Source organism: Protopterus annectens, chromosome 2.part0 (assembly GCF_019279795.1).
Source record: "Protopterus annectens isolate FY-2018-M chromosome 2.part0, PAN1.0, whole genome shotgun sequence".
Lineage (NCBI taxonomy): Eukaryota > Metazoa > Chordata > Ceratodontiformes > Protopteridae > Protopterus > Protopterus annectens.
The window spans coordinates 1,707,145,984-1,707,173,453 of NC_056728.1; the positions used below are offsets into that span (position 1 = coordinate 1,707,145,984).

Here is a 27,470-nt window from a genome sequence, read left to right on the forward strand (position 1 = left end):
TGACTCTGGAGAACTAGTGTCCACAGTCCTTCTTGACCTCTCCAAGGCCTTTGATATTGTCTCCCATTCCCACCTCCTAAACCACCATTCCAATCTTAATCTCTCACGCAGCACCCTCACCTGGTACAGCAGCTACCTCTCTGGCCAATCTCAGGCCATGAAATGGAAAACAGGCACCTCAACTTTCCTTCCAACCCCAGCCAGAGTACCCCAGGGTTCCATTCTCGGCCCAATGCTCTTTAACATCTTTATTAATGAATTCCATGCAGCCGCTAAGATAGTTCAGTATGCAGACGACTCAACTCTAGTCTGCTCTGCTCCTAACCTCCTCGAACTCAAAACAAAAACTCAAACTGCTTTTTCTACTACTGAGAACTGGATGCTTCATACCCACCTCTCTCTAAATGCCACCAAATCCAAAATTCTACTATTCTCACCATCTAAATCTCTCCCTCTTGACAACACCTCCTTTAATATTATCAGTCATGCCAACTCCACTATAGAAGTTGTTCCTTTTGCTAAACTTTTTGGGGTTACTATTGAAGAACACCTAAAATTCGATACCCATATTCAGCTAAATATTAAGAAAACGCATCAGAAACTTGGCATGCTGTATAGAAACTCCCACTTTCTCTCCCCTTCCAAAAGACAGACCCTCGAGACTACCTACTTAATACCATCTCTGATGTATGGTGCCCCCCTATTAACCAACCTGTCTTCCTCTATCTCTTCTAAATTTGAAACCTGTTACAACAAAATCGCAAAGTTCGCCACCAAGTCCAAATACCCTACCCACCACTGGATACCTCTCCACCAGCTGCAGTTTCTAGAACTTCCAAACTACCTGGACTACCTCCAACTCACTACAGTCCACAAACTTATTTTCAAGCCTACTAGGTGCCCTGCACTAACAAATGTCTTACCACTATACACCCCTAATAGAACTCTTAAGATCTGCCCACCAAAATTTAATTCCTGTGCAAACCAAATCATCCCCCAGGTCAACTTCTATACTTTTCCTTAGCCAAAAAATGGAACTCTCTCCCTCCTTCTCAGGGATTTCTGAAAACCTTGATCACTTTAAAACCCAGCTCCATTCTTATCTCTCCAATAACAAGAAATGCAATTGTACTCTGCCTACGTAATCCTGCCTAACACATGCATACATCCATACAAGTAAAGTTTCTTCCCACCTTACCCAATACAAGATCAATCTTACCTAATGTTTTCCTACAATTGTGACTTTAATACCCATCTCAGATGTTTTAAAACCTCAGTACTATGATGATTCTGTACTACTGTTCTCTAATGTACAACCTGTAAATACACATTGTATATTATACTATGTTGCTATGTTTCTTTACTTATGTTTACCTTTGTAACATGTACTACTTGTTTAATTATTATAATGTCTACTTTGTTTTATGGAGCTTTTCTCCCCGGGCCTCCACTGAAAACGGGCTCCTTGAGCCCAGTGGACCTCCCCGGTCATCAAACTGGAAATAAATAAATAAATAATACTTCATTGCTGTAGAATTTGCTACCTTTCCTGAGTTTAGGCATGCAGGACCAAGGCTTAGTTTTATTGCCATCTGAAATGGCGTCTGTAGGACTGTCGATTTAAATCCTTCAAGAATTTAAGCTTATATTCTTTTTTTTTTTTTTTTTAATTAGCTTTCCTTTTAAGCATCATGTCTTGCTGTATGGTGCTCAGTTAATGTGCACCCATAATAAAGATAAAAAGGTTAACAGAGTGCATCACATCTTCATTGCTACCTGATTTGCATTAAGAGGCTCACTTGTAGCTAGGAGGCTTGATAGACTTTGTATCTGACACATGACATTGCAATGTGCATTGAAAGTGTGTGTGTAGATGTCCCCAAGTATGGAATCCTCCCAAGCTGTTTGTGAATTATGGTGGAAATGAACCAAACTAACACCTGTTTGTACTTTTTAAGTCAGAGTAATGCAGTCATATTGTAAAGCAAATATTGTTCATGTTTGACACGCTGTGTAACAAAATGTATTACCTAGTGTTAAAAACTTCGCAGGCTAAGTCAAATCCCGTTCCACTATTTTGAATGTGTGGCTACTTAATTTAGGGGTATCTCTGTATGGACATTGTTGCCCTTGTGGCTGAGATAACTGCACATAGTTCTTTACTGATTACAGCTTAGGCATTCCATCAAAGGACAAAAAAAAACATTGAATGCAAGCCCTAAATAGCTTCTTGTAGTCAGTCTCATTTTTTGCCACCTCCCATGTGAATTAACAGCTCAGTACTTATTCTGAGGTTAACTGACCCTATGAGTGGAGCAAAAGACACTAGAAAATATGTGCAGTATTTGCTAAATCTCTGCAATTAATTCATAATTGTTGTGGTGCCTTTTTGTTGCTGTCCTCATCTCAGCTGTTGGCTTTTCCCATAATTGGGACTTGTATACCTCCTGTCGGTGTTTGCCATGGTGTCAAGCATTAAGGTAGGAGAGTTTGTCTAGTTTCTGTTTATCTTTGTTCTTTTCTGCTGCTCGCACAGATTGGATAGTAATTCTTATGTTCATTATAGAAACATTCCATCTTATTTTGTGTCTGTTGACTGGAGGAGTGCCACTGTTTAACTAAGCCACTTGGAGATGGAGCACTGAAAATTTAGAAACACTCCTGCATTCACTCAGGATGGGAAAAGCTGAGGTTGCACAGCACAGAGATTGGCAAGAGGGTCCCTTACATGATCCCAGGCTTAAGCCAGATCATACAGAAGAGGGCTGAAGAACAAGGAGGCTCTTTGTTCGCACCCTTCTGGGTGCATGCTGTTGTAGTTCATGCCTATTGTCTTTTAATAAGAGACCTGCAGAAGGTGCAGTTCCCTAGCAGCTGCCTTCAGCTGGGCATTCCAAAGTATATGTATGCAGCTGGAGCATACCCACACCCAGGCTCCTCAGGTTCATTAGCATGGGCTGAGTGGTAGCATTCGGTATAAGACTTGCCCTGTAATGTCTTCCATAGAGTTGGAAAGTTGGTGTTTCCTTCTATACTAACAGGGCCTAGGATAGGCCCACATACTGGATGCATATCAGCAATTCATCATTTGGGGGAACCTGTTTCAGAAGTGCAGTAGCACACCCTTACCAAATATGGTTTGGTAGCAGTTCCACACTATGTGCACGCCTTTGCCATCTCAGTGCTTCTTCCATTGTGTATTTCATTGTGCAGTGGAGTTCTGACACCCAATTTCCCACCAGTTGCCTCTTTCCTGATTTCACCTGTGACCTCTAAGTAGTGGCCCAGCCCTCCCAGGAACTAAGGTCAAGGGAGGTTCTTCCTCCTTTTCTTTGCCCTTTGAAGAGGGAATTTGTACTGCCCTCTGCTCCTTGTGTTTCATGCCAGGTATGATCAGTAACCTCAGATCTCTTTCCTGCTCTCTTCTCATCAGTTCCACTCCCTACAACTTATGCTTCACATCAAGTTTTTGTGGCTTAAGAGCAGTAGTTTGTATTAAAGAACTTCAGCTGCCATCATTATGTGTACTGGTTCCACTTTTCCAAATCCTTATGTAGTTTATTCAGCATTCTCCACTGCTGCACCTATCTTTATGCAGAGAAACTGAGCTGGTTCTTTGTTCTGTTGTCTCCTCTCTCAGATACTTTGGAGGCAGCCACACTACGAAGTACTGACATTGAATTTCCTGTACAATTACCCTTATTTTGCTTTCTTAACCTTTGTTTCTTCTTTAACCCTTATTCTGTTTCACTTTTTAGAAACACCATGTATTTCCAGGCTCAGGATTATTGTTTTGCTAACGTTATAGCACTGCCTAGCTTCCTACTGATTTTCACATGCTGCTTTAAAAACTGTTTTTGTAGATCTCCTTGTTTTCAGTCATCACTTCACATTGCTTTTCTGTTGTTTTCATAATTCTTCAAGAATGCTTTCTTTCTCTGTCACTTTTTTTAAGGCTTCACAAGTTTCCAGTGCATAGATGTTAGCTGACTTTTTTCCTTCAGTACTTCTAAGGGTATTTTCCTTCAAAGACACTTCACTTAAAATAATTACTTTGGTGTTATCAAGTTTAAGTTCAGCTGTCTTTGTTCCTTTTCAAGTCTGAGAAACATTTGAAAGCATTTTGCCTTACCTTTTTGTTTCATCGGAGCATCTCCTTTTCCTCTTGCTTTTGTTTTGTGTGCTACAGGTAAAACTGTTAATTTTATTTTGACTTCCTTTTCAATACCATTTTTAATGTACATTTTTATGTGTCCATCACTTTTCCCTATTGATTTTGAATGTTTAACATTCTGTTGAGACTTTCTAACCAGGTCAGACAAGCAACAGCATCTGATTTTCGATCTTTTCTGAAGTCCTAAGGGTTGTAGTCTTCTGTTTATTCTGAACTGTTAATTGTGATGTTTCTAATCAAATTGCATGCAGGTCATTGCCAATTGTTTTAGTAACTTGCTTTACTCATCAGAACATAATTTCACTAAATTATTTTTTTTTAAAGGAAATTGTTGTGGGCAGCAACATGGACAAGATCTATATTGTGATGAATTATGTGGAACATGATCTCAAGAGTTTGATGGAAACAATGAAGCAACCTTTCCTACCAGGTATTTTTTTTTTTCATTTGCATCTTCAGACAGAGATGAGAAGGTTCATCCAGGCGCGAATGCAGATGGGAGTGCTCTTGCCTCCCCTCTGGGGAGCTCAACACCCTTTTTCAAACCGATTGCTCTTCTCCGACCCGTTACCCGGCTCAGAGCAGCTGGAGCCGAGCAGCTTCGAGCCGGGGTGGGTCGGGCCGATAGTACTTTGCACTGGATCCGACCCTGCCCTCGAGTGCATCGGATCCGACCTCTCAGAGCCTGGATCCGAGCCTCGATCCGGGATCAGTGCTCGCCGGCACCATCTGTGCCGGAGCGCACTGTCCCTTCGGATCCGAAGCGCGCGCCGGCTCCATCCACTCTTCGATCCGAGGGGAGCCGATTGTCGGATCCTTTGGTCGAGGTCGGCTCCTTCGGCATTTGATGTAGTGGAGAGGGCCCTGTTGAGGTCTCCGGACCCCGGCACTTGTTTCGGCTCGCCCGCCCTCTGCACTGGGTCAGGCTTCCACCATCCGGCCCTTGGGACAGCCCGCTTCTGTGCCCCAAGCTGCTCCACTGGAACAGGTTGCTGCTTGCGAGGAGTCCTCTGACAGCCCCCCAGAGGATGTTCCTCGCAAGCATAAAGGAGGCACATTGACTCCCCCGAGTCTCTCACGGAAGACACGGACTTGGAGGAAGGGGAAGGCTCCCCACGGTCACCCCCCGAGGATGTCTCATTTGGGGACATCATGGAAATGCTCCGTATAAGGGGGGGGTGGTCTGCCCCCAAGTCTTCCTCGGATGAGTCCGTGTTCTTGGAGGCATTTGAAGCGGGCCCGTCTACCTCTTGGGTGTCCCCTCCTGCCAACCCCCTGGTGGACCTCATTACCACCAGGAGAGTCCCTCAGTCCATCCCCCGAGCAAGGAGTCTCGGATGATGGACCGCTTGGGGAAGCGGATGTTTAGTTCAGCAACCTTCTCGGTAAGGGCGCTGAACTACCTGGCACACGTCATTAGGATGCAGCGAGATCTCATTAAAGAATACGCTGCATCTCCCCCAGAGTCCATGTCGGAGGAGGACAAGATGCTGCACTCCACCCGCATGGCCACTCTTAGATCAGTTACTAATACCTCTATGCGGCTACTCTCCCATGCTACGGAAGGCGCCGCTAGAGCCGCAGGGGCAGGCCTAGTCACTAGACGTCAGGCCTGGATCCGTCACTGCGATTTTTCTGAGCCCTTCAAAGCGTCGTTTGCAAACGCCCCCTTTGATGGTTCTGCCCTCTTTGGCAAAACCGTTCGCGACACTTTGACCCAGAGTGAGAAGGACGGGAAGACGCTGTCTGCTGTCGGAATCCGCTTCTCTGCACCCCAGAGGCCCTACTCTAGGAACCAAAAGGGTCAGAAGAAGATGTGGTTCTGGAAGTCGCAGCAATCCCAGCCTGCTCCGGACAACCAGTCCTTCCGTGGCAGAGGAGGACAGGGAGGACACCGCCCTAGAGGCAGAGGGGCTCCCAGGAACTTTGGGTCCAGAGAACCTTTCTCTGAACGGCCCGCACAGCAACCCTGAGGGGTTGCCCGGCTGCTCCACTCTGGAGGCAGTCGGGGACGTTCCGGGGCACCTAGCGGCATGGGAGTCCATAACATCAGACCGCTGGGTTCTCCAAATCATATCCAGAGGATACCGCATCCCTTTTCTTCACTTACCAAAGTTGAAGTCCCTCCCAGACGTTCCACCCGGTCAACGGGAGGCCGCTTTGGCAGAAATTGGCCATCTGCTAAAGAAAAGAGCCATCCAGCCCGTCCCCCAGACCAGATCGGATCAGGGTTCTACTCCAGGTTCTTTTAGTGCCAAAAGACGGGGAACTAAGACCAATTCTAGACCTTTCTCTCTTGAACCTGGCAGTCCCCAAGGAAAAATTCAATGGTCACTCTGCAATCTATTCTCCCCTTCTGGGAGAAAATCACTGGATGTGCTCTATAGACCTCAAAGATGCATTACCACATCCTGATGGACAGGCGCTCCAGGAGGTTCCTCCGCTTCGGCTGGGAGCCAGTCACTACCAGTTCGGGTCCTTCCCTTTGGTCTCACCACAGCCCCCAGGGTGTTCACCAAAGTATTAGCAGTGGTGTAGCCGCCCACCTGAGGCTTCAGGGCGTACAGGTCTTCCCCTACCTGGACGACTGGCTTCTACCGCCCCAACAAGGCATCTACTACTATTGGCGAGACTCCTTTCTCCATCTTGCTCCCTTTCTGGGCATTACAATAAATCTGAAGAAATCCAACCTGGCTTCACAGCTCTTAGATTTTATAGGGGCCAGGTTAGACACAAGGAGTTTAAAAGCCTTCCTCACTGCGGACAGAGATCAAAATCTGCAGCTCCAGGTGCGGGCCATTCTCCACTCAAGTTCTGTTCCGCAGAGTTGGTCCTGAGGGCTCTAGGGTCCATGGCCTGCTATAGCACTTCTTCCTCTTGCCAGGCTCAATATGCATCCTCCAGTGGACTCTCTTAGTACAATGGTCATACCTTGCTCTCCCTATGCATCACCCCATTGCGATCAGCAAGGCTTGCAAGCGTCCTCCTGTGGTGGATTCACTCCCGGATCTCCACGGAGGCCGCCCATTTTGTGCTTCTCCCTCTCGCCACGGTGACCACGGACGCCTCCGCCTCGGGTGGGGGCATTTTGGGCGGACCGTCCAAGGCACGTGGAGCGATTCAGAGACCTTTCTGCATATCAACGTTCTAGAGATGAGAGCAGTGCTCTTAGCGTTGCTAGCACTTCAGGACTTTCTTCCCTTGGGAACTATTGCGATTCAATCGACATGTCGGTTGTCTGGTACATCAACAAGCAAGGGGAACAAGGACTTACCCCTTTGTCGAAGCCATGAGAGTTTGGGAATGGGCAATCTCCACCAACCACTTTCTAATAGCAACGCACATTCCGGTCGGTCCAACATCCTGGCGGACAAGCTCAGTCGCACCATTCTGACCCCTTACGAGTGGTCTCTCAATTTTCAAGTAGCGAACGCATATTCGCACGGTGGGGAATTCCTTCATGCGATCTTTTGCCTCTCCCTCAAACACCAAGTGCGACAGTTTTTCGCTCTGATACCCTCCAGGAGGTTCTCCAAGAGACGCTCTGGTGCATGCTTGGCCACCCGGTCTTCTGTACGCTTATCCACCCTTGCCTCTGATGCTCCAAGTTCTTCAGAAAGCCTCTCGGGTGGGTTGCAGAATGATTCTCATTGCTCCGTTTGGCCTCGACAGATCTGGTTCCCCTTCCTAAGGTCTCACTCGGTGAATCCTCCTTGGATTCTACATCCCATTCGGATCTGATATCCCACCCATCCTGCATATCTCCTCGAACCTGGACAACCTGAAGTTGACCGCTTGGCTGCTCCAGTTCCACTCTTGATCAGGACTCCCGGTATTTCGTCCCCTGTTAAGGCTATCCTGGTGGCAGCTCATAAACCGTCCACTAGGAAAGTCTACCGCAAGTGGAAGCGGTTTTCTTTGTGGGCGGAGCTGCAAGGCCTGAATCCCTTCACGGTTCCTCTCCTTTAGTGCTTGACTTTCTAACCTCTCTTTTTAACGATGGTGCCAGCAGTTCCACAGTCAAAGTACAACTGGCGGCAATTTCTCATTATCACATTGGTCATGACTCTAGTCCACTTATGTCAGCCAAGTTGTGTAAAATTTTCCTTAAAGGTGCTTTCCTTCTCAGGCCCCCTGTGAAACAAGCGGTTCCTCCTTGGGACCTCTCCTTAGTTCTCCAGGCCTTGACCGCCCCTTCAACCAGCTGCGGTGGACCTCAAATTCTTGTCTTTCAAGACGGCCTTTTAGTAGCCATTACATCGCCAAGAGAGTTTCAGAGCTCAAGCATTATCAGCTAAACCTCCTTACTTGGTATTTCATCCGGACCGTGTTAACCTCAGGACCAACCCGTCCTTTCTTCCTAAAGTAGCTTCTGAAGCAAACATTAATCAATCCATTAACCTCCCTGTTTTCTTTCCTAAATATGAAAACAAAGGTGAATACAAGCTTCACTCCTTAGATGTTCACAGGCAACTTAGATTTTATCTAAACAGAACGGCTGGTCATAGGCAATCCGACCAGTTGTTTATTTCCTTTGCTAAATTTAATTTGGGCAAGCCAATTTCTAAAGTTTCTCTGTCTCGCTGGATTTCACAGTGTATCTTATTGGCTTATCAAGCTTCAGGAAGGCCCGCACCCGGAGGGTGTACACACCCATTCAACCCGGTCAGTATCTACCTCGGCAGCCTTTAAGGCTAGGATTCCTCTAGATGATATTTGTGCAGCAGCCACGTGGGCTTCATCTCATACTTTTATTTCCCACTATAAGTTGGATCTTGCATCTAGGGGTAGAGCATCATTTGGCTCCGGGGTGCTCCGGAATATCCTTCCATGATGGCCGCCCAAGATTCAGGTAGCTGGGGACTCTGTCCCACAGGTTGCAGACAAATGAATCTCCTACTTCAGATTTAGAAGTTATGTACTCACCATAACGTTCCATCTGAGTAGGTGTATTCATTTGTCTGCAACCATCCCGCCCTCCTATCCCCCTGGCCTTTCAGTTTCCTGCATATTATGTGTTACCCTTTTCAGGGTGTTCTTGCTGTTGGCAAACTCGATCTGAGGTCATGAGGGTAGAGCAGGGCATTATGGGTGAGGGGAGGAGCTGAGAGCTTGGATCCATAGCTGGTAAACCATGCCGGTTCGGATCCGATATCAGATCCATAACCCACAGGTTGCAGACAAATGAATACACCTACTCAGATGGAACGTTATGGTGAGTACATAACTTCTAATTTTTGTAGATCTCCTTGTTTTCAGTCATCACTTCACATTGCTTTTCTGTTGTTTTCATAATTCTTCAAGAATGCTTTCTTTCTCTGTCACTTTTTTTAAGGCTTCACAAGTTTCTAGTGCATAGATGTTAGCTGACTTTTTTCCTTCAGTACTTCTAAGGGTGTTTTCCTTCAAAGACACTTCACTTAAAATAATTACTTTGGTGTTATCAAGTTTAAGTTCAGCTGTCTTTGTTCCTTTTTAAGTCTGAGAAACATTTGAAAGCATTTTACCTTACCTTTTTGTTTCATCGGAGCATCTCCTTTTCCTCTTGCTTTTGTTTTGTGTGCTACAGGTAAAACTGTTAATTTTATTTTGACTTCCTTTTCAATACCATTTTTAATGTACATTTTTATGTGTCCATCACTTTTCCCTGTTGATTTTGAATGTTTAACATTCTGTTGAGACTTTCTAACCAGGTCAGACAAGCAACAGCATCTGATTTTCGATCTTTTCTGAAGTCCTAAGGGTTGTAGTCTTCTGTTTATTCTGAACTGTTAATTGTGATGTTTCTAATCAAATTGCATGCAGGTCATTGCCAATTGTTTTAGTAACTTGCTTTACTCATCAGAACATAATTTCACTAAATTAATTTTTTTTAAAGGAAATTGTTGTGGGCAGCAACATGGACAAGATCTATATTGTGATGAATTATGTGGAACATGATCTCAAGAGTTTGATGGAAACAATGAAGCAACCTTTCCTACCAGGTATTTTTTTTTTTCATTTGCATCTTCAGACAGAGATGGAATGTGAATGTCACATCAACTGTTTTGGGTTGAATTTTCAGGATGTCATGTTGTAATCTAAATGCTAATTGACAGCACAGCGTTTTATGTATACTTTTTTCAAATGCTTGTTTACAGACAGAGGGACAAGATTATAAGTTTGTGTGACAGTTTGTCTTACAAGAAGGAAGAATCAATTGGTTTATCAAGTATAAAGTAAAGCACCAGCTGCTGTGTGCATTCACTGGTAGCCACGTGTTCTGTTGAATCATCCAAAGACAGTGCTTTTGTCAACTTTTGACTGGGTAGGTGAGCTGTGGTCATCCTGGACCCTTTTCAGCTATTTACCTGGGTCAGGGAAATGTAAATACAATATATATGGGTAGTTTAAAATGACAAGTCAGCCTGAATGTTTTTTGGAAGGTGAGAAGAAACTAAAATACCCTACGAAAGCCCACACAGATATGGAGAGAATATTTAAGCTCCATACAGGAAGTGGCCAAAGATCAGAACTGAAGTCCCCAAACTGTGAAGCTGAGATTTTAACCACTTAAATACAGTACTTCCACTTAATAATGACCACATGTTATGCTAAGTGGCTTCTCATGTTGCTGGTGTGTGGTTATGCTAACAAGAGTTAGATTAATTCTTTTTCCTGGAAGAGTTTTTCATGTAGTAATATTCATATGAAAAAAAAAGTGTTAACATCCGCAGTTGCAGTGCCTGGAAATGTATATGTTTTGGGTTTATTCATTTATGCTGCTATGTAGCTTTTTCTGAAACTCATTAAGTAATTATGCACTGATGCTGGAAAGGAAGCATGACAGTGGGTGGGGTTTCAGTATCTTTTCTTTGTGTCTGATTTTTCTTAAATTATCCCCATTGTCCAAGTTCACGATTTAATGAGCTACTTTGCTGGCACACTGATCAGACAGAGCTCTGTTTGAACTATTGCAAAACAGATTCATAGATATTTTAAGGCAGCTTAGTCTATATGTGCCTTTTCAGTAGCTACTCTCAGGCCATGTCCTTTACTCATGAAGAGCTAGACCAGTCAGTCAGTCCTGGTTTAAATTTGTGGGGACCCACCCTGTAATCCAGGATGTTCATCGTGTTACCCTGCTGCAGTCATCACACTTGGGTTATCCTGTCGTCAGGCGGTCCCGCAGTCGGCCTGAATTCCAAAGTCTTGGTCCGGCGTCGGTTGCTGTCGCTTCTTCCCTGACGTCAGTGTGCCAGGGGGTATATATGATGCATCCAACGCCATTTTCTTCAGTCTTTCTTGCCGCGCGGTGCCCAAAGCAGAAGCAGTTCGCAAGTGCCGGTCGGCCGACTCCTGAGTTTTTCGAAGTCGAATTTCAGATCCGAAGTCTTCAATAAAGCTAAGTACCCCGTTGGGGAAACTTTTCTTGCCTCAGACCAATGTCAGGAAAAGTTAACAATTGTATTTCTTGTGGGAAGCAAATACCTCATAAGGATTTTCATTCTTATTGTATACCTTGCCTAGGCTCAGACCACGACGTCACTGGTTGTCGCTTTTGTGCTAGGTTCAATAAGCGAACTATAAAACGACGCTTTGATTTCGCACGACACTACTTCGGTAGAAAATTTAATTACACTATGCTGTCGGAGCAACCGACTACCGGCATGCACAAAAAAATGCAAAGGTAAGGGCAGGCAGCCTAGACCCAAGCCAGACTCCGAGGCCTCAGCTGGGCCAGTCTCCGCTTCACCGGTTTTCAGTGAGGCGCCTACGCAGCCCCTGGCTACCGCAGAATTGGAACCTGAGACCGCTTCGGATCCTATGACGGAGAGTTCTAGGCCGACGCAGCCATTTTCTTTAGGCCCTACCGACGACATTGCAGAAAGAGAAGTCGGTGCTGCAGAAACACCTTCGGTTTCTGAAGGTGTCTTCAGACCGACGACGTTCACCATAAAAACGTATCCTAAGCTTAAGACTCCTCTTAAACCAAAAAAGACTGCACTTCAGTCTCCAGTTCAAGGCCCCATGCCTAAGAAACAGATGCTTAAAATGGCTGCAGATTTGATCTCTTTAATCAGGGGTTCCCAACCCCCACCCGACAAAAGGCCTAGACAAGAGGAAGATTATGCCTCCTCTGATCAAGTGTCTATTTCCTCAGGCTCCTCTGAGGAACAAGATTACTCCTTTCCCCTTATGAAGATTCTGATGCTGAGGATTCCATTCCCTCAGCTTCTCCCCCTGAAGACTACTCCTTTGGGGAAACTTTACACACTATGAGGGAACATTTTCACTGGGAAGGTCAGGACTACTCTGACTCAAAGAAAAGGTTCAGAGAGTTTCTTTTACTCCCCCAGCACAGACCACTTGCTATCCCCCCAGTTTTAGACATTGTGGATGATGTTTACTTAGAATCTAGTTTAAATCCAGATTCTCTGCCTCCTGCTCCAGCCAAACCAGACAGATATTATAGAGTGCCTGACTCCCACAAATTCCTTTATAAAAGCCCTGTTGCTGACCCAGAGACCATTTCCCAGGGTCCCAGAGGGGCTAAGGCTTCTATGGCAAAAAATCCTGTACCCTCTGAAAGGGACTCCAGAGCACTAGACAGGTGGGGGAAGAAGGTTTACACCTCAGCCACTCTGGCTACGAGAGCACTAAATTGTCAATTTCACTTGCTAAAATACCAGCAATTTCTAATGTCTCAAATAAAACAAAAGATGAGGACACAGGATCTGTTGCATGCAGCTGAGCAGGTGGGCAAACATACTTTACAATGTGGATTTGATTCCTTGGAAGCTTCCTGTAGAGCAGCTGTTACTGGGTCTGTTATACGTAGGCATGCTTGGTTAAAGGAACAAACTCTGCCTGATCATGTTAAAGCAAAGTTACTAGATGCTTCCTTACAACAGGATGTCCTATTTGGAGTTAAAGCAGAAGAAGTCTTAAAGAAAATGGAGGATAAGGCAAAATCTATGCAGACGGTCAAAGATTTCTTACAGGTTCAGCCCCCTCGCTTCAGCAGAAATTGGCCAACAAAAAATTGGTCCTTTCCAGCTACTGACAGACCTCAGAGGGGTAAATACAGACATCCAAGAGGCAGAGGACAAACACAAACCCACTACAAACCTCGACAGTGGGGCACTGCAACACAGAAGGGAGGAGAAGACAGGCCCCAAACTACTAGAAGGCAAACACAATGACTTAAACCTCATATGGCCAAGCAAAACTCTCTTGGCAGCTCCCTTGGGAGGAAAATTAGCACTTTTTCCAGACAACTGGCGCATCATCACAAAGGACAAATGGGTCCTAGACATTATTTCACAAGGATACAGATTCCATTTCCACACCTTGCCAAGGATAAGAGGAATGCCAAACCTGCCATAAAATCAATGGGCAGAGGCACAAAAACAAATTACAGCTCTCATGGACATGAGAGCCATTCAACTAGTACCTACACGGGAGCAAGGCCACGGATTTTACTCAAGACTCTTTCTAGTCCCCAGAAAGGACAATGCTTGGAGAACAATTCTGGACCTTTCAATTCTAAACACCTTCTTACAAGTACCCAAATTCAAGATACTAACACTACAGCAGCTTCTTCCCATGTTGGGCAAGAAAGCATGGCTAGTAACGTTGGACCTTAAGGAGGCATACCTGCATGTCCCTATCAGACAAAATTGCAGAAGATACCTCAGTTTCATTGCAGGTTCAACCCATTACGAATTCTCTGCACTGCCCTTTGGCTTATCCACTGGGCCCAGGGTTTTCACAAAATGCCTGGCACCAGTAATTGCATACTGCAGACAAAGAGGAATTCAAATATACCCATACCTGGGCGACTGCCTCATCCAAGCAGAAAGCAAGGACATCCTCTTACAACATCTGGCTTTTGTAAAACATCTTCTAAGTTGCCTAGGGTACACAGTAAACGAAAATAAATCAAAACTAGTACCCTCACAAAATATGACATTCCTGGGTGCCAGCTTGAATACAGCGGCCCAGATGGCTTATCTGACGCCAGACAAACAACTACAACTGACTCAATATTTCAAAACAGTGGCGAAAAGACCCAACTCCCTGAAAGAAAAATTCTGCAGGCCTTGGGCTTCATGGCATCTTGCATACTACTAATACCATTTGCAAAGCTGCATATGAGGAAATTACAGTAGTACCTAAAAAGCATATGGTCTCAACACAGCCACAGCTTGGACACAATGATATCTCTCATTCCCTGCCTTCAACAAGAGTTTCCTTGGTGGTCACAGGCATGTCACCTCAACAAAGGGTCAGCCTTTCACCTTGCCCCCAGCCAGGCAAACTATGACAACAGATGCATCGGACTATGCCTGGGGGGGCACACATGGCAGGACAGTGCGTTCAAGGCATATGGACTGCAGATCAAAGGAATCTGCACATCAATCAAAAAGAAATGCTAGCTGTACAGAATGCCCTGACAGCCTTCAAGGACCTCTTGCATCCAGGACAGCTTACAATAAGGACGGACAACACCACAGTAATGTGGTACATAAAAAAAACAAGGGGGTACACACTCCTACCCTCTATGCAGGCAAGGACCTTGTGGAACACAGCACTGGCTTACCAAGTTCAGCTACAAGCTCAATTCCTGCCAGGAAAAAAGAACACATTGGCAGACGACCTCAGCAGAAACATCATGGATCCCCACGAGTGGAAACTGGATCCACAAGTATTTGCAATGATAACTCAAAAATGGGGCCACCCAGACATAGACCTGTTTGCCAGCCCCCAAAACTATCAGCTAATAAAATTTTGTATAAGGATGCTTCACCATCAAGCTTGGAAAGTTGACGCACTCTTTCAGTTGGAAAAACCTGACAGTATATGCCTTCCCTCCATTGCCCCTTCTCACAAAGGTGCTGCTGAAAGTCAGGAAGGAGAGACCCAGAATGATACTCATAGCCCCAGACTGGCCACGCCAGCACTGGTACCCACTACTACGGAATATGGCCCAGGGCCCACCTTGGATTTTACCACAAATTGCTCATTTGCTCACACAGCAAGACAATCAGATTCTACACAGCCAGCTCAAAACCTTAAATTTGGCTGCATGGCAAATCACCTAAGCAACCAGCCAGCTCCTCTCCCTCAAGCAGTTATGGATGTTATTTTGGAAGCTAGGAGGCCCAGCACCAGGAAGGCCTACTTGGACAAATGGAAAAGGTTTTGCTCCTGGAACCAAGCTAAAGGCCAAAATACCCTTCAACCTCACATACCTCAGATTCTACAGTATTTAACTGAGATGTTGCACAAAGGACTTTCTTTTTCATCTATTAAAATCCACGCCTCAGCTATTTCAGCCCACTACAACACGGATCCTCCCTTATTTTCACATCCACTTCTAAGGCAGTTTCTCAGAGGGGCCAAAAACATTAGGCCCCCCAGGAGAGCACCTACACCAACCTGGGACCTCAACTATGTTCTGGAAAAACTTACGCTACCTCCTTTTGAACCAGCTTTCTCTGCTGACCTAAAGTTTATATCATGGAAGACTGCCCTGCTGCTAGCAATAACTTCAGCCAGAAGAGTCTCAGAGCTTCAGGCACTAATGGCAGTAGAGCCTTTCCTCATTTTCCATCAAGACAGAGTTTCTCTACGAACTAATCCCTCCTTTATGCCTAAGGTGGTATCCAGTGTGGCTCTAAATCAAACCATCCACTTACCCACCTTCTTTCCAAATTCACAGAATAAAGGAGAAAGACTCCTGCACTCCTTGGACATTCACAGGCAACTACGTTACTACTTGGATAAAACTAAGGTTTTCAGAAAATCTGACCGGCTATTTGTATCCTATGCTGCAGCTTCACAAGGGAAAGCTATATCAAAACAGACCATTTCCAAATGGATAGGACATTGCATTCATTTTTGCTACACCCATCACGGAAAACCAGTTCCTGCTACCATAAGGCCACACTCTACCAGGGCAGCAGCTACATCTACAGCCTTCCTCAGGGGGGTGCCAGCCAAGGATATTTTGGAAGCTGCAACTTGGAGTTCAGTACACACCTTCACCAAACACTACCACTTACCACTTTACTCTAAGACTAGAGCTGGCTTCGCCACTGCAGTTTTGCAGGGCCTTCTAGCCTCCTCTAACCCTGTTTGACTCCACCTCCCATCCTTAGCTTTGGGATTCTACCCAAGTGTGATGACTGCAGCAGGGTAACACGATGAACATAGTACATTTTTATAGCTACCATAAATGTAGATGTTCGAGTATACACCCTGCTGCAGTCCAGGTTACCCTCCCTCCATCCCCTCTGACCTACTAACTAAACCTGATACTACCTTTGTGATGTATTTGCTTCTAGCTGGAGGGATGTTTTGTTTGTGCTAAACGTTTTAGATTGGTACTATTTACTGACCACCTTTTTGGGGGCACCTGACATCTGGGGCAAGAAAAACTGAAGAAAATGACGTCGGATGCATCATATATACCCCTGGCGCACTGACGTCAGGGAAGAAGCGACAGCAACCGACGCCGGACCAAGACTTTGGAATTCAGGCTGACTGCGGGACCACCTGATGACAGGATAACCCAAGTGTGATGACTGCAGCAGGGTGAACACTCGAACATCTACATTTATGGTAGGTACAAAACTGTACTTTCCATTTGAAAGGTACTAGAGAATCAGAGGCTTGAATACAGAATGTAATTGAAAGAATGTTATTAGCTTTGCAGTGGTTAATAATTTTTTTAATTGTTTAATGATGTGATGTAATTGATTTTTTTTTGTGATAAAGTGTGCTTGTAGTATAGTTAGTTTAGCCTACTCCTTGAAGGCTTACTGTGGCCGAGGAGAGAGAGACAGAAAAAAAAAAATGCTTTCCTTTTGGTGCTGACTCCTGTTGTTTTGCTGTGCAATCATGCTGTTTAACCTGCTGCAGAAGTCTGTTCCAGAGGTGGCGGAGGAGGAGTGTGGTAACGCTATCTTTCCACCATGGTTTGTTTATATATTGAAGAATTAAGCCCTTGTTTCTGGTGTTAATGGAAGTATTAGGACTTGTGGAGATACAGATCATCAAGGACAGTCTGGCACCCAGTGGGTGTGCAGTAAGCTAGGCATATGTCAACCCTCAAAATGTGAAAGCTACAGAGTAAAGAGATGGTTCTTCCAACCACTTTTGGCAGCTCAGGGTCTTTAGGACTATGCCCTTCTTGGTTGAAAACCTCAGTGGATTTTGGAGTTTGATATTTCTAGTGAGATGCACCCTGAAGTGAGTGCTGTGTTCAGTAACTGGTCTAATCAGTGCTGAGTATAAGGGAATGTTGACGTCCTTAAATGTAGATGTTATTCCCCTGTTGATTTGTTGTGCTAAGTTGAAGGACTTTCTGACTGCTGTCATATCATGATCAAAAGATAATGCCTTATCAGCCAAGTTCCATGCATTTTCATTTTGTGATGGCATATTGACAATAGAGTATTCTGAGGGTAGGTGTAGCATACCAAATTTGACAGTACTACATTTTCCTAGTATTTAAGTGTAGCTCATTTTCAGTAAACCAAGACTATGAAGGAGAGTTGTTGCTGGTGAGTTTTGGTGTCAGAGAGGGACTTAACTCACAGATGCTTATTATATGGATTACTGCTGCAGTAGCCTTGGCTGTAGGGTTATTCAAATAAGAGCCAGTCAGCTTTGAAATGCTTACAGGACAAATTCTGTGCCCCCAAACAGTGAGCTGAAGCAGTACTGACAAAAACGTCATGTGTGGGTGGCAAGTCCCTCAGAGCTTTTTTGCCACAGAAGAGCACTTCTCTAGCAGGCTGCTGAGAATCAAAGGTCAGCTAACTGCTAGGTAGATAAGTTCCCTTCGGGGAAAAAATCATTTTATAACAGAAATTGTACTTTGTGAATGAATAATTTTAAAGCTAGGGAAAAAAATTTTTTAATGACTGTCAGATGACTTTTAAATGGAAGTGTCTCTGTTACTTTTGTGATAAAAAGTTGTTTCTGTGACTTTTGGGGGCTGGGTTAAGTGTTTAAATGGCTTTTTTCTGTGCTTTTACAGAGAAAAAGTTGCCCTTTTTTTTTTTAACAACTTACCTGTTTTACTGACTACTGCTGCTTGGCTTCGCTAGGAATCGGGCATCTTTTTGGTTTAACCATGGAAAACCCTACTCTTTCCTTAGTTCTTCCTTCACCACTACAGCAGGCTGCTTAAAGTGCCTCAGCCACAGTTAGGCGATTCTGTTGTGGCTAGTGCTGGTTCCTCAGACCATTCAGCCTTTTTCCTGGTGTAGTTCTTGCAGCCACCATGGACTGAGTGTTAGACACTTCATCTAAAAGCTGTTGGTGTAGCCTTTGTGAATAAGGGAGAGCCACTCTTGTCACTCCTAGGAGAAGGGGCAGGGAATGTCACTCTGTCTAGCCAGAATGCTATACCTGTTCATAAGGAGAAGTTTTCCTGGAAAAGCGTGTCTGTTTCTTCAGACTTTCCTGTCAAAAAGAAACAAAACCTTAGACATATTTTTTTCTCCTGTCTTAGTCTGTTTGGACAGGAGTGATTTATTGGGCTTAGCTCAGGCTGTTGACTCTTCCAGTCTGTTTCTGGTAAAGGAAAAGAGGATGTCCATCCATATCACTGTTGCATTATTCTTCACCTAAGGGATCTCCTGTCAAGGATAGCCTATCTTCTGGCTAGTATACCAAAGCCTTCAGCTCTTATAGGCGCTGTACATCACGTACATGATCCCTGCATACGACATAGGGCATAAAGGTGATGTACAGATGCAGATGCTCAGAATTTCTTTGATGCTAGTCTGAACTCTGTCATTAACATTGGTCTCACCACCCTTCTGCTGTGCTGGTTACCAAGCCATGTTTTCAAATAAGTGCCCCTTTGTGGTTTGTTTTTTTTTCCTTTCCTTGTTGTGCTTGTGTTCATGTCATCCAGAAAGAGAAAATGTCAGCGTGGGAGGCAGATTCTGTATAAAGACTGTCCCAACCAGTGTCTGTCTTGTTTGGGTGCTTCCCAAGATCATACACATTGTTCTGTCTGCCAGGCGTTTGTGCTTAAGACCGTATGTAGTCGCCTTTCCTCTTTATCCGTATACCATAGTCTCAAATTGTTGGCTTAGGATGCTGTGGTAGTATCTTCTCACCCTGAGGGCCAGCTGTCTGCCAGGAAGAAGCCAAAAAGGTCACACCTGTTCTGGCTGCTGTCCAGCCTACCCTGGAGATCTCTCTCAAGGTTGATGAAAGCCCAGAGGACCGTCCTGCACTTGCTTCTGATTCCTTGCTTCTGATTCCTCTGCTGTGACCCTGTCGGAGGCTGATTATATCCAAAGGATTTATGGGGATTCTTCAGATCTTAGTGAGGGAGGAGATTTCCTACTACCATAATAGAATCGTGTCAAGGATCTGACCCTCCAAGGGTGTTTCAAGCAGACGTCCCACAGAAAAAAGAAACCAAGACTATTCCTATTTCCCCTGTTGTGAAGGATCCCCAATGTGAATGGCAATTTTACTTGGGGTTTATTTCATGTTTTGATGTCCTTGGAGTGACCTCATGGGATCTCTGCTCCTGCTTCTCCATGGTTTTCCACTCCAATCAAGAAGCCTAGTAAACTGGATTCTCCAGATAAAGATCTGGAGACTGGGAAGAATCTCTAGCGTATTTTTCCCAAATCCATTCTCCCTTGGACTGCGGTTCAGAGGAGGAAGATTCCGTAAGTCTAGATTCCCTTCTGGAAGAGCTTTCCTTTGTGGACACCATTGCCTGTATGATGGACTGTTTTAAATGGGATTGTTCTCAAGTCTCTGATATTCAGAAAAGATATTATGAACTTCTACAGATGGAGTCTCCCAAATTATCTGCTGTTCCTCATCTTCTGGCTGCCCTTTTGGATACCTTTTCAGCAGTAAGCTGTAACCCTGACACTGTCTCCTGCACCAAAGAAACTGTACAGATTTTAAAAACTGCCTGAGGAGTGCAAATTTCTTGCTCTCCCTTCTGCTTACCCTTATGTAGTGTTAGTCTGTTCTGATAAACCATCCAAGCTGTTGCCTTCTAGTAAGGATAGTAGGGCCATGGAGAGTTTTGGCAAGAAAGTTTACCCTGTTGCTACTTTAGTCACTTAGGGCCATTAAATACCAGGCTTATATGATCGTGTATGTTTTGGCTGTCCTTTCTCAGGTTTCTAAGGTGCTTTCTGACCTTCATGACTCTGAGGAGAAGGCTTTGGACTTTTCCCCGCTGGGCTGCACTTCACAAGTAGCCCGCATTCAGTCAAATGCAGCTATGATGCACCTGATGCCTCTTCCAGGGCTGCTGCCTTTGGTTCATTTATGAGGCTTTATATTTGTCTTTCTCTTTAGGCTTTACCTGATGACATTAAGGTAAAAGTTTTGGATGCTCCTTTTTGGATCTGCTGCTGAACTTTTCTAGTCCATCCAAGACGAGGGCAATGCCTTGCAGGAGATGAAACATACTTTTGTTTCTCTCATTCCTAAATTTCAGAGTAACTATCCCTCCCAGTCTGCCTTTGATCATTGGCCATCCCGCCCTCCTCCCAAAGCTAAGCGTGTGACTTCTGCTTAGTCTAGTCAGACCCCTGCCTCCCAGAAACATTATTTTCAGGACAAGCCTGGGTTTTTTTTTTATGGTTTGACTCATTCTTTCCTCAAACAGATTCCCTTTTTCCCCTCTGTCTTTCCCAGTCTCTCCCAAATTGGCTAAAAATTACTTCAGATTACTTGCAAATTACTTGCCTCCCACCGAAGTAGGGAAAGGTTTTGATTCCAGAATTTTTTTGGTCCAAGGAGAGGAGGGTACATGAAGACCAGTTCTGGATCTTTCCCTGCTGAACACCTTTCTCAAGGTTCCTTACTTTTGGATATTATCCCTTCAGATATTGTTTCCTTCTGTTCTTCCACGAGCCTTTCTTGTATCTCTGGACCGCAGTGATGCCTATCTTTACAATCCCCATCCATCTTGTCTTCAGGAAAGTTTTACATTTTTCTGTCCCTTCCTTGCATTTTCAATTCTCTGCTTTCCCCTTTGACCTCTCTACTGCCCTAAGGATATTCACCAAATGCCTTGCTCCTGTCATTGCTTTTTGCAGAATTCAAGGTATTCAGATTTTTCCCCCTTCTAGATAATCTGCTTATTCAAGCTCCTTACCCAGCAATCTGCTTCAGGATCTCAGGTTTACTGCTTGCCTATTGCACAGTCTGAGGTTTACCATAAGCCTTCAGAAATCATTTTGACACCTTCCCAGGTCCATATTTTCCTCAGCTGCAGACTTCAGACAGTCCCCATGTCGGCATCTCTGCCTATCCCCAAAGGCTGTCTCTCTAATAACCAGTCTTTCTTCCTCTGGTGTCTGTCATGGCCCAGGGAATTTCTCAGGGTTCTGGGGTTCATGGCTTCCACCATTAATATGCTCCATCTCATTAGGCTCCATATGAGGAGTCTTCAGTGGTACTTCAAATCAGTTTGGCTTCAGCATTGCCATCCTCTGGATTTCTTGGTATCTTTTCTTCCTTTCTCAAGCTCCAGCTTCAGTGGTGGATTTATCAACTTTTTCTCAACCTGGGGCTTCTTTTTCAAGTTCCAGTTCCCACTCAGGAGATCTTTACAGATGACTTGGATAGGGATAGGGTGCCTTTTTTGGCCCACTAAAGGTTCAGGGTCGGACCACATCAACATAAAGGAGATGAGGGCTCTGCTTCTGGCTGTGCAAGCCTTTCTTTCCCTCTTTCATCCTGGGCCCCTCAGAGATTTCACGGACAATACCACAGTGTTGTGGTATGCCAACAAGTGGGGGGGGGGGCACAAAGTCCTATCTTCTTTGTAGATTAGCTCTTCAGGTCTGGGATCTAGCTGTCCAGTATCAAGTGACTCTTTAAGGTGTCTGCACCCCCTCAGAGCACAATCTAGTGGCAGACTGTTTGAGCATGTCCAACACTCAATCTCATAAATGGATGCTTCACAGAGATGTGTTCCTGGACATTGTCCATTGGTGGGGTATTCCTCATGTAGATTTTTTTGCCCCCTTCTGAACAGACAACTTCCTCTATTCAGTTTGAGTCCCAAGTACCCTGGCTTGAAAAGTGGACACCCTGTCTTTTCCTTGGAAGGGGATGTTTCTGTATGCCTATCCCCCCTCCTCTGTTACCATGAATTCTGCACAAGATCAGATTGGATTCTCCCAAAATCTTGCTGGTGACTTCCTTTTGGCCCAGACAGCATTGATTTTACCCCTTCTTTCTCACTTGGCCAGGGACAATTTTCAGATGTCTCTCTCACCACCAGAATCCCCTCTTCATGGAGGTTTCTTTGTTCTGTCTTACTTGTGTCAACTGCCCCATGCTGGGTTGGCATATTCTTCAGTGAATGCTCACTTGTTAGCAATTTCTTTTTGTCAGACCTTGAATCCTCCTCTGGCCTCTAAGTGTTCCTTAACGGTGTATTTCGTATGTGGCCTCCCAGGAAGCCAATTCCACCTTTATGGGACCTTAGTTTTGTACTTGAAAAATTGACCCAAGCTCCTTTTCAGCCTGCTTCTTCAGATTCTATTCAACATTGTACTTGGAAGACTGTTCTGCCTTTGGCTGTTACTTCAGCCGAGAGGGTGTCTGAACTTCCAGTTCTTATGACTGTTCCTTCTTTTTTAGTTTCCCATAGAGACAGGGTGTCTCTTTGTAGTAATCCTTTTATGCCCAAGGTGGCCAGTGAATTGTGCCTTTGTCAGTCTATTCATCTTCCATCCTTTTTTTCCATCTCCACAGCCTGCCAGTGGGAAGGTTCTTCATACCTTGGATTTACATAGACAGATGAGATATTATTTAGATAAAACTATATATTTTTTTGGCAAATCTCAACAATTTTTTGCATCTTTACATCCCAAGACTGTGGGTTTGGCTGTTTCTAAGTAAAACATGTCCTCCTGGATTTCTAAGGCCATTTTCTTTTTCTTATTCTTTTCATGGCAAATGTCTTTCCTCATCTGTAAAGACACATTCTGCTAAGGCAGTTGCCTCCTCTGGTGCTTTTTTCAAGGGTCTGTATACCAGTTCTGTCCTTGATGCTGCTACTTGGTCATCGGGCCATACTTTCAGTAAATATTACAAGCTGGATGTTGTTTTCAGGGCCAGAGCAGGCTTTGCCAGGACTATCCTGCATGAGTTTGTGGAGCGTTCATCTCTGCCTTCTTCCTCTCAGGCATCCTCTTGAGCTCTTGTACTATCATTTAGGTGAAGAGTATTGCAGCATTGATACGGAAGGACATAGTATAGTTATGTAAAATTTTTACCATAACAGTAGGCGTCCTCCTCTTCACTATTGCAGTATTCGGTCCGCCCTCTTTCCCCCTTGTCCTGACTCTTGTCCTGTGTTCTGGTTGCCCTCCTGGCCAAGGGGTCCTTCTCCTTCCTTTCTTCCTTTATTTTGCCTTCTGGATGCACATGTTCATATTTTGTCCCTGAGGGTGTTCTGTTCCTCCTGGGGCTTTTACAGTTCTAAGTATCTGCAGCCGTATGTCACCTTTACACCCTATGTCGTGTTCATGAAGAATACATGTGAAGTACAATGCCTGTAAGAGTAGAAGGGTTTGGTATACTGGCCAGAAGTTAGGCTGTCCTTGGCAGGAGATCTCTTAAGTGAAGAATACTGCAACAGAACAGAGAAGGACATCTACTATTATTGTTGAGATTTTACACAACTGTACATTCTTTTTTAAAGTACTTTAAGTTTTTGAACCACAAAATGAGCGAAAGGGGACATATTCTGTTTTTGTCTCTTCAGATTTCTGATTTAGATTCTGAGAAGAGTGTGGCTTTGGCCATTCCCTTTCAGTGATTCTGTTTCTCTAAATCAATTTTTAGAATGAATCTGCTGATGTTCATCGTGCATACAGCTGCAGTCATAACAGATGTGTTCTTCTGCCGTCAGGCGGGTCCTCGGTCGGCCGAATTCCAAAGTCTAGGTCCGGCGTCGGTTGTCGTCGCTTCTTCCCTGACGTCAGTGCGACAGGGGTATAAAAGAACCAGCTGACGCCATCTTCTTCAGTCTTTCTTGCCGCGTGGTGCCCGAAGCAGAAGCAGTTCGCAAGTGCCAGTCGGCCAGCTCCTGAAATTACGAAAATTTTGCAACCGAAGTCTTCTTGAAAGCTAAGTACCCCGTTGGGGAAACGTTTCTTGCCTCAGACCAATGTCAGACAAAGTTAATAATTGTATTTCATGTGGGAAGCAAATACTGCATAAAGATTTTCATTCCCTCTGCATTCCTTGCTTAGGCCCAGACCACAACGTCTCGGTCTGTCGTTTTTGTGCTACTTTCAACAAACGCACCATTAAGCGTCGGGCGGAGTTCGCCCAGCATTATTTTGGCAAAAAATGTAACTACATTATGTCATTGGATACTCCGACTCCAGTTTTGTCTTAAAAACGCAAAGATAAGGACCGTCACGCGAGGTCCGCGGCCTCTACCGACACCACGCCAAAGCTGACTACAGGTGGTCCGCTTCTCAGCGAGGCGCCTACGCAGCTCCTGCCTACCGACGACACTTCATTGGTGGTGTCTACTGTGCCTGAGGTCGCAGGCTCCTCGGCCCACACCCCGACTACAGATACCGAAGCCACTCTTGGTGGTGAAACTCAAAATGTAGACAGGTCTGCCTCCTCTCAAGGTGTTTTCAGACCTTCCTCTTCTTTTTCCATCAAGGCTTTCACTAAGTCTAAAGCAGCCATGCATTCTAAGAGACCAGCTACACAGGGCCCTTCTCCAGGCCCCATGCCTAAAAAACAGATGCTTAAAATGGCTGAGGATTTAATTACTCTTATTAGGGGTTCTCAACCCCGGACAAAGGCCCAGAGTGGAGGAAGAATCCTCCTCTGACCAGGCCTCCATTATTTCAGAGCACTCTGATGAACAGGAACATTCTTACTCCCCTTTTGAAGATTCTGATGCAGAGGAGTCCATTCCCTCTGTCTCCCCCCCAGAGGATTATTCATTTGGGGAAACCTTGCATACCTTGAGGGAACACTTCCACTGGGAAGGCCAAGAGTACTCAGACAACAAGAAAAGGCTTAGGGATTTTCTCTTGCTACTTCAGCACAGGCCTCTGGCTATACCTCCTGTCTTAGACATACTAGATGATGTGTATTCGGAGGCCTGCCTTAACCCAGACTCTTTACCTCCAATCCCAGTCAAGCTTGACAGGTACTACCGGGTTCCTGACTCACACCAATTTTTATACAAAAGCCATGCGGCTGACCCAGAAACTATATCACAGGGCCCCAAAGGGATTAAGGCCTCCACTGCTAAAAATCCATTACCTTCCAAGAGAGATTCCAGATCTTTAGAAAGGTGGGGAAAAAAGGTATACACCTCGGCCACCTTAACCATGAGGGCATTAAACTGCCAGTTCCATATGTTAAAGTACCAACAGTTTCTGTTATCACAGTTGAGAAGCAAAATGTCACAACCTGAACAACCAGACTTGAAGGAGTTGCAGGATTTGATGCATAGTGCAGAACAAGTGGGTAAACATACCTTGCAATGTGGTTTTGATGCCCTAGAGGCTTCATGTAGAGCTGCTGTTACAGGTTCAGTCATACGTAGACATGCCTGGCTCAAGGAGCAAACCTTACCAGATCATGTCAAAGCTAAATTACTAGATGCCCCTCTACAAAAGGATGTATTATTTGGTGTTAAAGCTGAGGAGGTATTAAAGAAAATGGAGGAAAAGGCTAAATCAATGCAAACAGTGAAAGATTTTCTACAGGTACAACCTCCACGTTTCAGTAGAAATTGGCCTTCCAAAAATTGGTCCTTTCCAGCCACGGACAGACACCAAAGAGGTAGATACAGGCGCCCGAGGGGCAGAGGGCAATCTCAAGGATTGTTTAGAGGCAGACGATGGCAAGCTCCTACACAAAGAGGTGGTGAAGATAGTTCGCAGCCATTCAGAAAGCAAACCCAATGACTTTTCCCCTTTGCATGCCAAGCAAGGCTCAAATGGCAGCACCCTTAGGCAGAAAACTGGCATTATTTTCGAAAAATTGGCATATTGTCACAAATGACAAATGGATCCTGGACATTATAAACAGAGGCTACAGATTCCATTTTCTCACCCTTCCAAAAATGAGAGGCATGCCAAACCTGCCACATAATCAAAGGGCAGAGGCGCAAAGACAAATTTCAGATCTCATGGACATACAAGCTATTCAAGAGGTACCTACTCAAGAACAAGGTCAAGGTTTTTATTCCAGACTATTCCTGGTACCAAGGAAGGGAAAAGATTGGAGACCTATTTTGGACCTATCCATCCTAAACACATTCTTACTCGTACCAAAATTCAAGATGCTCACATTACAGCAGCTTCTTCCCATGCTGGGCAAGGAGTCTTGGCTGGTAACATTGGACCTCAAGGAGGCATACCTGCATGTCCCAATCAGACAAAATTGCAGAAGATACCTCAGATTTCTTGCAGGTTCAACCCATTATCAATTCTTTGCATTGCCCTTTGGCTTATCTACTGCACCCAGAGTATTCACGAAATGCCTGGCATCAGTAATTGCCTACTGCAGACTTCAAGGGATACAAATATACCCATACTTGGACGATTGCCTGATCCAAGCGGACAGCAAGCACATACTTCTGAAACATCTGGCTTTTGTAATAATGTTGTTGAATTCTCTGGGATACACAGTCAACAAAAAGAAATCAAGGCTAATACCCTCTCAGAAAATAATTTTCCTGGGTGCCAATTTGGATACAAACACCCAGATGGCCTACCTCACGCCAGAGAAACAGGGGCAACTAACTCAATACTTCAGAAAACTAGCAAACTTCACCAGGCTGACTGCAAGGAAAATCCTGCAGGCTTTGGGATTCATGGCATCTTGCATACTACTAATCCCATGTGCAAAGCTGCATATGAGGAAACTTCAATGGTACCTGAAAAACCTATGGTCTCAACACAGCCACAGTTTGGAAACAATAATACCACTAATTCCATGCCTTCAAAAGGAATTTCTGTGGTGGGCTCTAGCATGCCAAACAAACACAGGTCTCCCATTCTGCAAGCCTCAAGCAAATCAAGTCATCACAACAGACGCCTCGGACTATGCCTGGGGGGCGCACATGACAGATCGGTGCATTCAGGGCAAATGGTCCCAAAAAGAAAAGCACCTTCACATCAATCAAAAGGAAATGCTAGCAGTGATAAATGCTATTATAGATTTCAAAGACCTTCTGCATCCAGGTCAACTATTGATAAGGACAGACAACACCACAGTAATGTGGTACATAAACAAACAGGGAGGA

General features: G+C 44.8%; 1 protein-coding gene across 1 annotated transcript in view; it reads left to right on the forward strand.

Annotated features, from left to right (window-relative positions):
- The window catches only part of CDK11A (cyclin dependent kinase 11A), a 2,038,318-nt gene that overhangs the window by 1,490,453 nt on the left and 520,395 nt on the right, over positions 1–27,470 (forward strand). The window contains exon 15 of the mRNA XM_044061756.1: positions 4,499–4,604. Coding sequence (XP_043917691.1) covers positions 4,499–4,604 — 106 coding nt within the window. The remainder of the gene's footprint in view (positions 1–4,498; positions 4,605–27,470) is intronic.